The following is a 17,923-nucleotide window of genomic DNA, read 5'->3' as shown; positions in this document are numbered from 1 at the left end:
CATCAAGACAATGACAGATAGGGTGTCACGTGCATGAAAAATTTGTGTGAGCCATCTGATGTTTTTGATGCCTGTTTTTAAGAAAATCTAATTACACGGGACCACGCCTGCGGTTTAACTCTAAAGACGGTCATACCATGAGTCACAGGCCCTAGATCTGTCAGAACCCTTTTAATTGCATACATTTCAAGTGTATCAGATCCACGATACTGTCATAACGGAGAAAAACGTACTTGACATCAACCTATTATTATTTTAGAATAGAGTAAAATTGCAGTGTTGCAGCAACAGAAATAGTAAAACACTGTTTGTTGCCTTTTCCATGTTTTTTAAAAAAAAATTTTTATCATTGGACAATTGTATTTGCTATAGCTCATTTTGTAGAGCATGGGGTCAGCAATTCTGAGGTCATGGATTCAGTTCTATATCATCTCAGAATGCTATTCTGAGATGTGGGTTGGTGCTGTTTTGGCAGCACGAGGGGGACCTACACGATATTAGGCAGGTGGTTTTAATGATGTGGCTGATCGGTGTATGTCAGAGTAGACTACTATGTTATTATCATTTCATCCACAGTACTTTTATATAAAAGGAATAAAAATGAATCATTTAGAATTTACCGGGCAAATATACTGAAAATAGTGCAATGCCAGTTACATTTGGGCTTTGCATGATAATATTAGCACAATATACACACAGTCCAAAGTAAACCCTCTAAACTGTTGTCAAGGAAACAGAGATGAGGATGGGAGAGATGATGTGGATGTGGGAGGTGGGAGGACCTGGGTCGGATCGTTTGTGATGCCTGCTGCTGTCTGTGCTATCAGGGCAGGTGGAGAGGGGTGGGGGGCGCGAGGGTGGATTTTATTCCCTTATCATTTCGACTTTTTAGGTGTCATCATGAGCCACCGCTTTAAAACATCTAATATACTCGTTTTGGTTTAGTTTTCGCCTTTGGGAACTTGATTCCTGAAGGGTTGTGTGGTATACCGGAGTTGGTCTCGAGCCGCTGGATATGCGCGTGGAGAGCGCAGAATCCTCCTCGCGCTGTAGGTCGTTCCACCGGAATCGCGTTTTATTTCGCATCAAATGTATACATTTGATCTTTATTTCGTCCTTTGAGTAATTGGGGGGAAGTTGTGTCTCCCGTTCTGTCTTTTAATGACTGGTTTGGTGTTTTGCTGCGCGATGTACATGGATAAAACCAGTGTGCTCCGGGGTAAGTACCAATTTCCACCTCACTTCTGTTCTATTTCGACATTTTAAGGGCTATTTGGTGTTTTAAAAACGAAATAATGCTAATGACAGCATCTTGGGAATATGCAATGTATATTTATGCTCATTGAATGCGGCTGCAGCATCAACTACAAGCACCATGCCTGGAATATTATACATGCATGTTCAATAGTTCAGTGTGTCAGTATGTAAAGGGGCTGTTTTCACCAACTGGCTTGCTTTCATAAATAATTTGCGATGACATTCGGTTATTTTTAGCATGCATTGTCATTAAATGTGTGTTTTGATATTTTGGATGCCTTTATACAGCCCCCCCCCCCCCCCACCTACATGTAGCCTAAAATTAATGACAGGCTCCTGTAACATATATACTGTGTCATGCACGTGATAAATCACATCTACATGCATATTTTAAATTGTTCAGATGTCTGTGGAATGCTCCTGGTGCTTTACTTAACATTTTGCAGGCTGGTGCATTGCTGCCTGCAGCATAAGGATGCAGATATGCAGTGCAGCTTGACACATAGAATGTGTGTGAGTGTGTGTGCAGTGAGTCCATGCATGCTTTTAAAGGTTGTTTGACACTGTAGAGACAGCATACATCCACCATTATTAAAGAATGTGAGCTGTAGGTATGTGTTTGTTTGTGTTTTCATGTTGTTGTCAGGGTCTAGTTATGGGAATGCTCTGGTTCTGGTCTGATGAGCTGACAATATGCAATTTTAAAAGTAAAGAGACACTGTATGATACATCAAAACAATGAATGTTATCTGTCAACTCACGACAGAGTGGGTGTGCCTGACTACAGTATCCATTTCAGCTATGTGCTCCATAGGAATGCTGCATTTTGACAATGAATGAGCTTGTGTAGCTTTCTAAAAGCATCCTAATTTCTAGATCATGAACATTACTGCTGTTTTGTGTTCCTACTCTTTTCTTAAGGATTTTTTTTTTTTTTAAATATATGTCATTATACAATGCACTGATTTTCTTTTGGACTTACATGCATATCTAAACTAGGAGAATGACTGACAGATATGTGCTGAATTTAGTGCCATGCTTGACCCATAATGCAGACTTCAGAGGCACAGATGTCTCCACCAGCATAATCTGCATACTTGACCACCTTCAGTAGGTCAAATTAGACCAGTGTTGGGGAAGCTACTTTGAAATTATGAATTCCCAAGCTATAAGCTACTCATAACTTAAGTAGTTAGACTACAGTCAAGCTACTCTTTTAAAAAATGAATAAGCTTCTCACAGAAAGTAGCTAACTGCATTGATTGAAGCGTTTTAATGAAGAAAATATTAGATAGATAATTGAATGATAAAGTAGGTGATATTATTAATCAGTTCTGATTGCAGAATTCAGTAATAACACCTGACAGTTAGGCTATATACAGTTGTGCTCAAAAGTTTGCATACCCTTGGAGAATTGGTAATATACAGTTGCAATCGAAATTATTCAACCCCCCCCAAGACAGTAAGGATTTACAAAGGTAAGCTTTTCTGATTTTTAAACATTACATCTATATCAGTGACTCATTCAAAGTCATAGTGTGAATATATATCCTAATATTTGTAAATAGCAGGATTTTTTTTTTTTTTAAATACAGCCATGTCATAATTATTCAACCCCTATTGCATATAGCTGTTTCTTAAATATGTAAGGCTACACGTGTAATTGTTTTAAAACAAAATTAAGTCATCAATCTGCAATGGCACTTATTTAAGTTTTAAAATGTAACTTTAGTGTTGTAAGCAAAAATGTATTTCTATGCAAAAAATGCAATTAAAAATAAGCTGTCTCAAAAGCTAATAGAGGAGATTATTTCATTTCACAAGAAAGGTCATGGCTAAAAGTACATTTCCAAGGCACTTCAATTTCCAATAGACAAAGTTGGCAGCACCATTCATAAATTTTTTAAATATGGTACAACAGGAACCTTCTTGGGGTGTGGAAGAAAGCAAAACTTCACCAAGGGAAATGTTGACTTGAATATTCAAGAAGTAATTAGGAAAGACCTGTGGAGTCCTGGAGGTTTTATAGACGTATGACACGAAACTGAAAATGAGTTTTAGACCCATGAGTCAGCAGTACGTTTGGAGTAAGATGACAAGGTGATGACAAGAATGACACCGTCCCCACAGTCAAGCATGTTCTGGGGTGTTTTGTGGCTGCAGGAAACAGCTATCCAGACTATGTGACTGACACCATGGATTCTTTCAGGTATCAGGCCATTTTGGCATGAAAAATGTGATGCCTTCAGTGTGTAAATTGAAGCTCGTTGATCACTGGACTTTCCAGCAAGACAATAACACCAAGGATACATCCAAGTTGTCCTGAATCTGGTTCAGGGATGGGTCGTGGAATGTCCTCAAATGGCCCTTTCAGTCCATCATTAAAATCCCATTGCAAACCTTTGTTGGGATTTCAAGGAAGCAGTGGCAGCACAGAAACCAAAGAATGTCAATGAGCTGGAAAATTTTGCTCATGAGAAATGTGTAGAAATTCTAATAGAGAGGTGTCCGAAGCCTGAGAACACTTACCTGAAACATTTATTTGTTGTTATTAAGGATAAAGGATGCTCCACAAATGACTGACCTTGGGGGTTGAATATTTTTGACATGACATTTGTGGAGAGAATTAGTTATTTTTTATTTTAAAATTTGGGTAAACTGAACTCTTTGTTCTCAAAATCACTCAAATGTGTATTAAAAACTTACTTTGACTGTTTACTGAGGTTTTAGTTTATGTGTTTTAATTCACATCACCAGAATGTTTTGCTGGTCAGGGGTGTTGAATAATTTTGATTGCAACTGTATGTACCATTTTTAAAGAAAACATGAGTGAGCAGGCAAAACACATATATTTTATTTCTTATGGGATTCATATTCAACTGTAGGTTATAACAGAATGGCACAATCATAAAACAAAACATGGCAACAAAGAAAAAAATGAAATGACCCCTGTTCAAAAGTCTGCATACCCTTAGTTCTTAATACTGTGTATTGCCCCCTTTAGCATCAATGACAGCATGCAGTCTTTTGTATTAGTTTTCTATGAGGCCCCAAATTCTTGCAGGTGGTATAGCTGCCCATTCGTCTTGGCAAAATGCCTCCAGGTCATGCAAAGTCTTTGGTCGTCTTGCATGAACCGCACATTTGAAATCTCCCCAGAGTGGCTCGATGATATTAAGGTCAGGAGACTGTGATGGACACTCCAGAACCTTCACCTTTTTCTGCTGTAACCACTGGAGGGTCAACTTGGCCTTGTGCTTAGGGTCATTGTCGTGCTGGAAAGTCCAAGAGCGTCCCATGCGCAGCTTTCGTGCAGAAGAATGCAAATTGTCTGCCAATATTTTCTGATAACATGCTGCATTCATCTTGCCATCAATTTTAACAAGATTCCCCGTGCCTTTAGAGCTCACACACCCACAAAACATCAGTGAGCCACCACCATGCTTCACAGTGGGGATGGTATCCTTTTCACTATAGGCTTTGTTGACCCCTCTCCAAACATAGCGCTTATGGTTGTGACCATAAAGCTCTATTTTGGTCTCGTCACTCCAAATTAGGGCAGTGGTAGCTCAGCGGTTAAGGCTCTGGGTTACTGATCAGAAGGTCGGGGGTTCAAGCCCCAGCACCGCCAAGATGCCACTGTTGGGCCCTTGAGCAAGGCCCTTAACCCTATCTGCTCCAGGGGCGCCGTATCATGGCTGACCCTGCACTCTGACCCCAGCCTAGCTGGGATATGTGAAAAAGAAGAATTTCACCGTATATGTGCAAATGTATAATGTGTGATAAATAAAGAAAATTATTATTATAATTATAATTTATAATTAATTAAATTACAGTGTGCCAGAGGCTGTGTGGCGTGTCAAGGTGTTGTCGTGCATATTGTAACCGGGCTTTTTTGTGGCATTGGTGCAGTAAAGGCTTCTTTCTGGCAACTCGACCATGCAGCTCATTTTTGTTCAAGTATTGTCAAATTGTGCTCCTTGAAACAACCACACCGTCTTTTTCCAGAGCAGTCTGTATTACTCCTGAGGTTACCTGTGGGTTTTTCTTTGTATCCTGAACAATTCTTCTGGCAGTTGTCGCTGAAATCTTTCTTGGTCTACCTGACCTTGGCTTGGTATCAAGAGATCCCCGAATTTTCCACTTATTAATAAGTGATTGAACAGTAGTGACTGGCATTTTCAAGGCTTTGGATATCTTTTTATATCCTTTTCCATCTTTATAAAGTTCCATTACCTTGTTACGCAGGTCTTTTGACAGTTCTTTTCTGCTCCCCATGGCTCAGTATCTAGCCTGCTCAGTACATCCATGTGAGAGCTAACAAACTCACTGACTATTTATACACAGACACTAATTGCAATTTAAAAAGCCACAGGTGTGGAAAATTAACCTTTAATTGCCATTTAAACCTGTGTGTGTCACCTTGTCTGTAACAAGGCCAAACATTCAAGGGTATGTAAACTTTTGATCAGGGCCATTTGGGTGATTTCTGTTATCATTATGATTTAAAAAGGAGCCAAACAACTATGTGATAATAAATGGCTTCATATGATCACTATCCTTAAATAAAAGACAGTTTTTTTGCATGATCAGTCATATTTTCAAAATCAATGCCAAAATTTCACAATTTCTGCCAGGGTATGCCAACTTTTGAACACAACTGTATATAATTAGTGTGACATTCCTTTTAGAAAATTAACCATGGTTTTACTACAGACACCGTAGATTAACCATGATATTTATAGTAAAACCATAGTAGTAACCACAAAATTAACCATGGTTACTATAGTCATGGTTACTACAATATTACCATAGCTACAGTACTGTTTGTTGGAAAATCCAGCTCGTAACTGAAAAAGCTATATTATTGTGAAAAAAGCTGAGCTTCTGTAACACTACTGAAAATGTAGTTCAGTTAGTAGTGTCACTACTTTTAGTTAAAGGGATAGTTCACCCAAAAATGAAAATTCTCTCATCATTTACTCACCCTCATGCCATCCCAGATGTGTATGACTTTCTTTCTTCTGTTGAACACAAACAAAGATTTTTAGAAGAAAATCTCAGCTATGTAGGTCCTTACAATGCAAGTCAAAAGGGTCCAAAACTTTGAAGCTCTAAAAAGCACATAAAGGCAGCTTAAAAGTTATCCATACGACTCCAGTGGTTTAATCCATGTCTTTTGAAGCAATCTAATAAATTTTGAATGAAAACAGACCAAGATACAGTGCTGTGAAAAGTATGTCCTGATTTCTTCTGTTTTTGTATATATATATATATATATATATATATATATATATATATATATATATATATATATATATATATATACACTATATTGCCAAAAGTATTTGCTCACCCATCCAAATAATTGAATTCAGGTGTTCCAATCACTTCCATGGCCACAGGTGTATAAAATGAAGCACCTAGGCATGCAGACTGCTTCTACAAACATTTGTGAAAGAATGGGCCGCTCTCAGGAGCTCAGTGAATTCCAGCGTGGTACTGTGATAGGATGCCACCTGTGCAATAAGTCCAGTCATGAAATTTCCTCGCTACTAAATATTCCACAGTCAACTGTCAGTGGTATTATAACAAAGTGGAAGTGATTGGGAACTCAGCCACGAAGTGGTAGGCCACGTAAAATGACAGAGCGGGGTCAGCGGATGCTGAGGTGCATAGTGCGCAGAGGTCGCCAACTTTCTGCAGAGTCAATCGCTACAGACCTCCAAAGTTCATATGGCCTTCAGATTAGCTCAAGAAAAGTGCGTAGAGAGCTTCATGGAATGGGTTTCCATGGCCGAGCAGCTGCATCCAAGCCATACGTCACCAAGTGCAATGCAAAGCGTCGGATGCAGTGGTATAAAGCAGGCCGCCACTGGACTCTTGAGCAGTGGAGACGCGTTCTCTGGAGTGACGAATCACGCTTCTCCATCTGGCAATCTGATGGATGAGTCTGGGTTTGGCGGTTGCCAGGAGAACGGTACTTGTCTGACTGCATTGTGCCAACTGTGAAGTTTGGTGGAGGAGGGATTATGGTGTGGGGTTGTTTTTCAGGAGCTGGGCTTGGCCCCTTAGTTCCAGTGAAAGGAACTCTGAATGCTTCAGCATCCCAAGAGATTTTGGACAATTCCATGCTCCCAACTTTGTGGGAACAGTTTGGGGATGGCCCCTTCCTGTTCCAACATGACTGCGCACCAGTGCACAAAGCAAGGTCCATAAAGACATGGATGAGCGAGTTTGGTGTGGAAGAACTTGACTGGCCTGCACAGAGTCCTGACCTCAACCCGATAGAGCACCTTTGGGATGAATTAGAGCGAAGACTGCGAGCCAGGCCTTCTCGTCCAACATCAGTGTCTGACCTCACAAATGCGCTTCTGGAAGAATGGTCAAAAATTCCCATAAACACACTCCTAAACCTTGTGGAAAATCTTCCCAGAACAGTTGAAGCTGTTATAGCTACAAAGGGTGGGCCGACGTCATAGTAAACCCTATGGATTAAGAATGGGATGTCACTTAAGTTCATATGTGTCTAAAGGCAGATGAGCGAATACTTTTGGCAATATAGTGTATATATATATATATATATATATATATACAGGTGCATCTCAATAAATTAGAATGTCGTGGAAAAGTTCATTTATTTCAGTAATTCAACTCAAATTGTGAAACTCGTGTATTAAATAAATTCAATGCACACAGACTGAAGTAGTTTAAGTCTTTGATTCTTTTAATTGTGATGATTTTGGCTCACATTTAACAAAAACCCACCAATTCACTATCTCACAAAATTAGAATACATCATAAGACCAATAAAAAAAAACATTTTTAGTGAATTGTTGGCCTTCTGGAAAGTATGTTCATTTACTGTATATGTACTCAATACTTGGTAGGGGCTCCTTTTGCTTTAATTACTGCCTCAGTTCGGCGTGGCATGGAGGTGATCAGTTTGTGGCACTGTTGAGGTGGTATGGAAGCCCAGGTTTCTTTGACAGTGGCCTTCAGCTCATCTGCATTTTTTGGTCTCTTGTTTCTCATTTTCCTCTTGACAGTACCCCATAGATTCTCTATGGGGTTCAGGTCTGGTGAGTTTGCTGGCCAGTCAAGCACACCAACACCATGGTCATTTAACCAACTTTTGGTGCTTTTGGCAGTGTGGGCAGGTGCCAAATCCTGCTGGAAAATGAAATCAGCATCTTTAAAAAGCTGGTCAGCAGAAGGAAGCATGAAGTGCTCCAAAATGTCTTGGTAAACAGGTGCAGTGACTTTGGTTTTCAAAAAACACAATGGACCAACACCAGCAGATGACATTGCACTCCAAATCATCACAGACTGTGGAAACTTAACACTGGACTTCAAGCAACTTGGGCTATGAGCTTCTCCACCCTTCCTCCAGACTCTAGGACCTTGGTTTCCAAATGAAATACAAAACTTGCTCTCATCTGAAAAGAGGACTTTGGAACACTGGGCAACAGTCCAGTTCTTCTCCTCCTTAGCCCAGGTAAGACACCTCTGACGTTGTCTGTGGTTCAGGAGTGGCTTAACAAGAGGAATACGACAACTGTAGCCAAATTCCTTGACACATCTGTGTGTGGTGGCTCTTGATGCCTTGACCCCAGCCTCAGTCCATTCCTTGTGAAGTTCACCCAAATTCTTGAATCGATTTTGCTTGACAATCCTCATAAGGCTGCGGTTTTCTCGGTTGGTTGTGCATCTTTTTCTTCCACACTTTTTCCTTCCACTCAACTTTCTGTTAACATGCTTGGATACAGCACTCTGTGAACAGCCAGCTTCTTTGGCAATGAATGTTTGTGTCGCTCCCTCCTTGTGAAGGGTGTCAATGATTGTCTTCTGGACAACTGTCAGATCAGCAGTCTTCCCCATGATTGTGTAGCCTAGTGAACCAAACTGAGAGACCATTTTGAAGGCTCAGGAAACCTTTGCAGGTGTTTTGAGTTGATTAGCTGATTGGCATGTCACCATATTCTAATTTTTTGAGATAGTGAATTGGTGGGTTTTTGTTAAATGTGAGCCAAAATCATCACAATTAAAAGAACCAAAGACTTAAACTATTTCAGTCTGTGTGCACTGAATTTATTTAATACACGAGTTTCACAATTTGAGTTGAATTACTGAAATAAATGAACTTTTCCACGACATTCTAATTTATTGAGATGCACCTGTATATATATATATATATATATATATATATATATATATGTTTTAAAAAATTCAAACAAAATCTAAAATAAAACAAAGGCAATCAGAGTAAACACAAAATACAGTTTTTAAATGATAATGTTATTTATTGAAGCAAAAAAGTTATCCAATACCAACTGGGCCTGTGTGTATTTGCCCCTAAAAGGTCTTACCCAGTAGCACACTATGCCAAGATCGAAAGAAATTCCAGAAATGATGAGGGAAAAGGTGACTGAAATACATCAGTCTGGGAAAGGTTACAAAGCTATTTCAAAGGCTCTGGGACTCCAAAGAACCACAGTGAGAGCCATTATCTCCAAATGGAGAAAACTTGGCACAGTAGTGATTCTTCCCAGAAGTGGCTGACCTTCCAAAATTACTCCAAGAGCACACGACGACTCATCCAAGAAGTCATAAAAAAGCCAAGGACAACATCCAAGGAACTGCAGGCCTCTCTCGCATCAATAAAGGTCACTGTTCATGACTCTACTGTCAGAAAGACACTGGCCAAAAATGCCATCCATGGAAGAGTGATGAGGCAAAAACCACTGCTAACCCAGAAGAACATTAAAGCTCATCTGAATTTTGCCAAAACACACCTTGATGATCCTCAAACCTTTTGAGAGAATGTTCTGTGGACTGAGTCGAAAGTGGAACTGTTTGAAAGAAGGGGTCCTGTTACATCTGGCGTAAATCAAACACAGATTTTCACAAAATGAACATCATACCTACGGTCAAGCATGGTGGTGGTAGTGTGATGGTATGGGGATGTTTTGCTGCTTCAGGGCGACTTGCAATAATTGAGGGAAACATGAATTATGCTTTCTACAAGAAAATCCTGAAGGAGAACGTCTGGTCATCAGTCTGTGAGTTGAAGCTCAAGTGCAGCTGTATTATGCAGCAAGACAATGATCCAAAGTGTAGGAGTAAGTGCACCTCTGAATGGCTCAAATGAAGCCAAATTAAAGTTTTGGAGTGACCTAGTCAAAGTCCTGACTTGAACCCGATTGAGATGCTGTGGCAGGACCATAAACGGGCAGTTCATGCTCGAAAACTCTCCAGTGAGGCTGAACTAAAGCAGTTCTACAGAGTGGGCCAAAACTCCACCACAGTGTTGTGAAAGACTGATCTCCAGTTATCGGAAGTGTTTGGATGCAGTTGTTGCTGCTAAAGGTGGCACAACCAGCTATTAAGTTTAATGGGGCAGTTTTTTTTTCACATGGGTGATATAGGTGTTGGATAACTTTTTTGCTTCAATAAAAGAAATATATATTTGAAAACTTTTGGGTTTATTCAGGTTGCCTTTGTTTTATGTTATATCTTGTTTGAAGATCTAAAACAATTTATTATGAAAAATACACAAAAATCAGGAAGGGGGCAAACACTTTTTCACAACACTGTAAATAAAAATGTTCACTATAAATTTTGATATCGGCAGTCTCCTTGGCAATCAGAATTTCAAGCTCAATTACACTCCTAATGTCATCTAGCGCTCTGCACATGTACAGAGACTATTTATCAGAGACGGGTCACTTCTGTTAAAATGAATGTAAGAAATTGGAATGCCCAGCAGTCAGCGGATATGGAAAGGAAGTCCCGCCCTAAAGGTAAAAGAGCCAATCACCTTTTAGATACAGACATCGCCTGTGAATCAACTCGAGAATGCACATGCACATTTGCTATACAAGCCGGGGAAAGTTGAACTGTTTTTTTTTTTTCCCTTTTTTACCCAATTTGGAATGCCCAATTCCCAATGCGCTCTAAGTCCCCGCAGTCGCGTAGTGAATCCTAGTTGCCTCCGCGTCTGAGATCGTCAACCCACGCATCTTATCACGTGGCTTGTTGAGTGTGTTGCCACGGAGACATAGTGCATGTGGAGGCTTCACGCCATCCACCACGGCATCCACACTCAACTCACCACGTGCCCCACCAAGAACGAACACATTATAGCGACCAAGAGGAGGTTACCCCATTCTACCCTCCCTAGCAACCGGGCCAATTTGGTTGCTTAGGAGACCTGGCTGGAGTCACTCAGCACACCCTGGGATTCGAAATAGCGATCTAGCGAACCCCAGGGGTGGTAGCCAGCGTCTTTACCACTGAGCTACCCAGGCCCCCTGGAAAGTTTGTTTTTAGCGCAATTTATGATACCAGTGTTGTCAGATTTTACTGCTTATCTGAATTATGTTCTTTGATTGTAATCTTGACCAACTGTTTTGGAGATTTCGGTCTTTCCCCATTCAAGCAGATAGGAGCTGCACTGACATGCCGCTTGTTTACCAAGTAAATAGCACCCTGGGAGTGTTTTAAAGATAGCCAGTGAACAGACTTGCTTAAAAGACTTTGACACGCGTCAAGCACAAGGAAGTGTAATTGAGCTTGAAATCATGATCACCAATGCTGCTGATGTCAAGATTTATACTAAAAAATGTGTTACATTTTGGTTTGTTCTGACCCAAAACTGACTGGATCACTTCAGAAGACATGGATTTAGCCACCATCGGGCCGAACTGTTCTGAGCACGGTGAGGAATGGTTACAGTAGCTTTTACACCTGGGCATGATTCGGCATGGCATGATTAGAAACCGTTCTCGGCCCGGTATTCTCAGCATGGTTAGACGACGGTGCTCAGTTGTGCTGGTGGAATGCCTGTAGTGACGTCGTGACTCACGATTGGTCACTTGTCAGTTGCCAAGTTTGCTTATTTTTTGTCTGTAGCTGGCCAAGCTCACTATTTAGGCAAAGTAAACACACTTCTCATGCGGTCCTTAAACTCTTGCGTTACAAAGATAATGACTGACGTATTTCTTGTGTACATTCAAAGTCTGTTTTCAGCACCACAGTGGAAAAAAAATCCGTAACCTTGCCAGCTGGCCTGGATCAGCAGAGAATAGAACAGTTTTGCAACAAGAACAGTTCAGCCCGATGGTGGAAAAGAGGCTAAAGTTTTGGTCAGCATTCACTTGCATTGTATGGACCTACAGAGCAGAGATATTCTTCTAAAAATCTCAGTTGAGTTATGTAGAGGGAAAAAAGTCAAACACAACTGGGATGGCATGTGAATAAATGATGAGAGAATTTTCATTTTTGGGTGAGCTATCCCTTTAACTACTCCCCAACACTGCATAAAATAGTGGTTCTTAAAGGGATAGTCCACCCAAACATTTTAATTCTGCCAGCAGGTCCTTTATGTCATTCCAAACCTGCATGACTTTTCAGTCAAACACAGCAGCATTACAGCACAAGTTCATCTGTCACTTGGATGAAGCTAGCCAAATTAGGTAGATACCAACATGGAAAGTTTGCATTACATCCCCTTATCCTCAAACCATGAACAAAACTATGCAACCCAGACTACATTCAAAATGGGTTGGTTGATGCTGTATTGGGTCACCATTTGATGTCCAATGTAAAATCTGGGTTCTGAAGCAAAACTAATTGGGAACCACTGACCTAACAGATTATTTTTGGGTTTCTAGCTTTAACTGCATTCATGTTGCAGCTTTTTAAAATATAGATTCTAAAAAGATTCTTGTAATGTTTCTGTGCAGATTTTTTCAAAGCCTTTCTGGTGCTGCTGTAATACAGACTTGTTTTTCCACTTCACAAGCTATACATTGTTATGCAGTGTTCACTTGAATCTTGGCTGTGTTTGGATGAGAGCATTCAGCTTATGTGGCGACAGTGTGTTGACTGTCTTGTCAGTGTACGCCCTGATGAGGATAAAAATAGTCAACGGTTTTCAACACATCCCTCAGCTAACGGCAGAATAGATATCAAAGAGAATGTTTGTTTTCACTGGAGTGTTTTTCCATAGCCAGAGCAGCCTCATGTTTGCTATTACCCTTTATAATCCATGCAGGATGAGTATAGTTTCGCATAGCCAGACCTTTGACTAAACGGCATAATATCTGGTCCACATAGCAGCTAATTCAGAGTCTGAATGACAGCGACCAACCACAATGGGCCACATTCATGAAACACGAGCAGAACAAATTGTTTTGTAAATCGTTCGTAGAGCTGTTCTGACGTAAATTCTCGGGTTCATGAACGTTTTCGTATTTTCAAAACATTAGTTGTTACAAACTAAATTTACACCTGCTCCCGACCACGTGTAAATCGTGCCTAATACATCTGAAAGTGTTGTGTTCTTTCAGGCAAACTGCCATGACTACATTTTAATAGAGGTGAAATTAAATAATGAGGTATGAAGAGTAAAATTTACCTTAAAAAAACAAATTAGTAAAAAAAAGAAGAAGAAAAAAAAGCTTTGTTTTCTTTTTAAATCATAGCCTATACTTACTTAGAAACGTTTCTTTACAGACTGAATGTGTTTTTTCAAAGTATAATTTTTTCCCAACTGTTAAATCCATTAATAAGCACATTGCGGGCAGGTGCATACACCATATTTTTACAGGAGAAAAAATAGAAAAAGCCTGCACATTGTTGGATAGCTTGCAAATCTGTAATATCTTACAGCGTTTTGGTCAAAGATCTTCTTCAGGTATTCTGTTAATTTCTCTGAAGATTCTTCCAGTCACAAGTATATCACCATTACATCATGATTTACCCTAGAAGTTTCACAAATGTTGATTCACAAAAGAGCGTTATATGACAGCAAAAACATGCGATGACAGCAAGTCCTCACTTTCTTTGAGACGCTAGTGTGTTTGCTAAATAACAATTTTACGATGTGAATGCACTTGATTAAAAAAAACGATTTCATTACCGTTCCGCATAGATGTTAAAAGCATTTACTAGCAAGTCTGGTGCCTTCTTTATATGGCGTTTTCATGGGCGTGGATTATGAAAATTGTGAAAGAACGTGCACATGCACCCTATTTACAAATGTTTGGAATTCACTAACATACGTTTTACTAGCAAATCTGGGGAGTACGAAGTGTTTGTGAATCCGGCGGAAAATTTTTGGGAAGGTCCATTTTACGTGCAAATGAATCCAAATTTACTCATATATTTACGAAAGTTTCATGAATGAGGCCCAATGTGTTTTAATGTACGTGCCATTTAGAAGTAGGGTTTTCTGAAATAGATTATTCTGCAATAATAAACAACAGTTGAAAAATTGGAATTAAAAAACTGCGTGGAAGTATCCGTGAACGGTTTTACACAAATTACCAAACAAAAATGGCAAAAAATGTATAGACTTTGTGATCAGAATTTCTGTCTGTCGAAAAAAGTAACGAGTTTTGATTATTTCACAGACACCATTCAGAAATCAATTTAGCTAATGGATTTGTAGTTTACTTGCTATTAAGTGCCTCAAACTATACTCTTTAATGTCACCAACATGGCAAAAATTGGCAAATCTCAACCTGGTCTCATTGAATCACGTTGCTATATCTACAGTTTTTCAAAATTATTTATTTTGTTGTGTCTTGTTGTATATATCACTACACTTTCCTGGTGAAATAAACACTAGAGGTGCTTGAACAATGACTTTTATTCACTTTCACACAAATCACATGTAAAATGGCACATTATCAGTTCATGAACGCTTACTTTTTTGGCCTGTACCTTACACAATGCTATTTTATGACTTCAAAACACTTTTACTCTAGTGCATGACTTGTAACACAATGCATTTTAACGTTTGCATTACATAATCAACTATATTTACAAGCTTGTTCGAGCGTGATAAAATTGTGCAGTAGCTCAACTGATAAGAGCATTGCACAAAGGACTGGGGTACGAGTACTAAAATCAAGTGAGCTGAAAAAGCAGATGCACATGTCAACTTTGCTTTTTATGACACTATCGGTTAGGTTCAGGGTTTAGGGTAGGATGTAGGAATGTCATAACATTTTGATACATCAGTTATTGTTCAGTACGTTATTTTCTCTATACGTTTTTGAGGCATCGATAGCCTATTAATATTAGCCGACATTTATATATGAAGCCTAATTTTTTGCTTTCCAATTCACTGTTGCCCTTCCATTTAATGTAGTCTGGCGTAATAGCTTTGGGAGACCACAAGGGGGTGATGCCAGTCGTGGGTAGGACAAGGCAAAGGTATCACACACAGGATGCAGTCCAAAGTTGTGAATCTAGTCACCAATCACACAAAAGTTACAAAGGTTTTTTAGTTCTTCAAGAATTAACTAAGTGACATGGTCGAGTTTGCAGGTTAGCGTATGAAACTGGTGTAACTGTGCAAACTGAACGATTCGAAATGGAGACATTTATTATGCAATTTCTCTGAATGTAGCCTTGAATATGTTTCATTCAAGCTGTCAAACCACAAATACAGTTGAAGTCAGAAGTTTACACACAGCTTAGCCAAATACATTTAAACTCAGCTTTTCACAATTCCTGACATTTAATCATAGAAAACATTCTCTGTCTTAGGTCAGTTAGGATCACTATTTTATTTTAAGAATGTGAAATGTCAGAATAATAGTAGAGAGAATGATTTATTTCAGCTTTTCTTTCTTTCATCACATTCCCAGTGGGTCAGAGGTTTACACACACTTTGTTAGTATTTGGTAGCATTGACTTTAAATTATTTAACTTGGGTCAAATGTTTTGGGTAGCCTTCCACAGGCTTCTCACAATAAGTTGCTGGAGTTTTAGCCCATTCCTCCAGACAGAACTGGTGTTTGTAGGCCTCCTTGCTCACACATGCTTTTTCAATTCAGCCCACAAATGTTCTATCAGATTGAGGTCAGGGCTTTGTGATGGCCACTCCAATACCTTGACTTTGTTGTCCTTAAGCCATTGTGCCACAACTTTGAAGGTATGCTTGGGGTCACTGTCCATTTGGAAGACCCATTTGCGACCAAGCTTTCTTCATGGCTGATGTCTTGAGATGTTGCTTCAATATATCTACATAATTTTCCTTCCTTATGATGCCATCTGTTTTGTGAAGTGCACAAGTCCCTTCTGCAGTCCCACAACATGATGCTGCCACCCCCATGCTTCACATTTGGGATGGTGTTCTTCAGCTTGCAAGCCTCACCCTTTTTCCTCTAAACATTACGATGGTTATGGCGGTTTTGGAGCATTGGCTTCTTCCTTGCTGAGCAGCCTTTCAGGTTATGTCGATATATGACTCGTTTTACTGTAGATATAGCTCCTTCTTGAGCGGTATGATGGCTGCGTGGTCCCATGGTGTTTATACTTGCGTACTATTTTTTGTATAGATGAATATGATACCTTCAGGCATTTGGAAATTGCTCCCAAGGATGAACCAGACTTGTGGAGGTCCACAATGTTTTTTCTGATGTCTTGGCTGATTTCTTTTGATTTTTCCATGATGTCAAGCAAAGAGGCACTGAGTTTGAAGGTAGGCCTTAAAATACATCTACAAGCACACCTCCAATTCAGTACACCTCCTATCAGAAGCTAATTGTCTAAAGGCTTGACATCATTTTCTGGAATTTTCCAAGCTGATTAAAGGCACAGTTAACTTAGTGTATGTAAACTTCTGTCCCACTGGAATTGTGATATAGTCAATTAAAAGTGAAACAATCTGTCTGTAAACAATTGCTAGAAAAATTTCGTGCACAAAGTAGGTGTCCTAAACGACTTGCCAAAACTATAGTTTGCTAATATTAAATCTGTGGAGTGGTTAAAAAATGTGTTTTAATGATTTCAACCTAAGTGTATGTAAACTTCTGACTTCGACTGTAATTGTTTAGCATTTTTAGCTTATTGTATCAACACAGTACCTTTTAAAACAACTGTTTTAGACAAAACAAAAGTTTAGAAGTTAAGTAAAGCTAGCCAATCAGATTGTAACTTGCGATTTCAGCCAGCACTTGGCATTTTGTGAAATGTGCATCAGATGCTCAGTTTAGCAACTGTGGGCGGTCGGTCGGTATGCGGTCTGATGTTTTGGTTAGGATGAGAATAACATTTGGTACAAAAACTGTCATCTGGCTTTTCTGAGGTGCTAATTCTCATTCTTTGTCAGTAAGTTCATAAAATATTCATGGGAAGTCAAATAAGATGGATGAGTCAGCAAAGTGATGCTGTGGCTTATTGATGGCTTATTGATCTCAAGGTGACTGACAGAGCGCAGGGTATTCTAATTGGGCATGTTATTGTAACACAAGGAAGCCCTAATCTATAGAGCCCATCCAACAGAATGTCACACCTCGAACCATAGGCTTAGAAAAACAAAACATACATATTGAAAGCTCAGACCTTTGAAAGACCATTATGGTATCTTATTTAGATGCAATATTTTCAGTTCTCTTAGATTTCGGCTTAAGTATTTAGAAATGGATCTTTTATATTGGTCATAGTTGCCCAATATTGGCTTTAAAAGGGACAATCTGTGGTCAAATATTTTTTATAATGACAGCTAAACTGCATAATTGATGTTGTCTCGTTTTCCTACATAATGTTTGTGACTCAAATCAATATTTCATGTTCATGTATTTATATATTTGGCATGTTGCTGTGTAATATGAGTGATAAGGGAAAGTGGGCTCCTGATTACCCTGTC

General features: G+C 39.4%; 1 protein-coding gene across 4 annotated transcripts in view; it reads left to right on the top strand.

The window, feature by feature from the left end:
* LOC127424425 (FYVE, RhoGEF and PH domain-containing protein 1-like) overlaps positions 1-17,923 on the top strand; it is a 79,006-nt gene that overhangs the window by 28,374 nt on the left and 32,709 nt on the right. For 2 of the 4 annotated variants that reach the window (XM_051669637.1, XM_051669636.1), the window contains exon 1: positions 907-1,219. The exons of the other annotated variants lie outside the window; for them this stretch is intronic. In XM_051669637.1, coding sequence (XP_051525597.1) covers positions 1,162-1,219 — 58 coding nt within the window. In that variant the 5' untranslated portion in view covers positions 907-1,161. Of the gene's footprint in view, positions 1-906; positions 1,220-17,923 lie in introns of those variants that run through there. 4 annotated transcript variants of the gene reach the window in all.

Source organism: Myxocyprinus asiaticus, chromosome 33 (assembly GCF_019703515.2).
Source record: "Myxocyprinus asiaticus isolate MX2 ecotype Aquarium Trade chromosome 33, UBuf_Myxa_2, whole genome shotgun sequence".
Taxonomy (NCBI): domain Eukaryota; kingdom Metazoa; phylum Chordata; class Actinopteri; order Cypriniformes; family Catostomidae; genus Myxocyprinus; species Myxocyprinus asiaticus.
The sequence above is the reverse complement of the archived record's forward strand: the minus strand, read 5'-3'. Positions and strand labels throughout refer to the sequence as shown.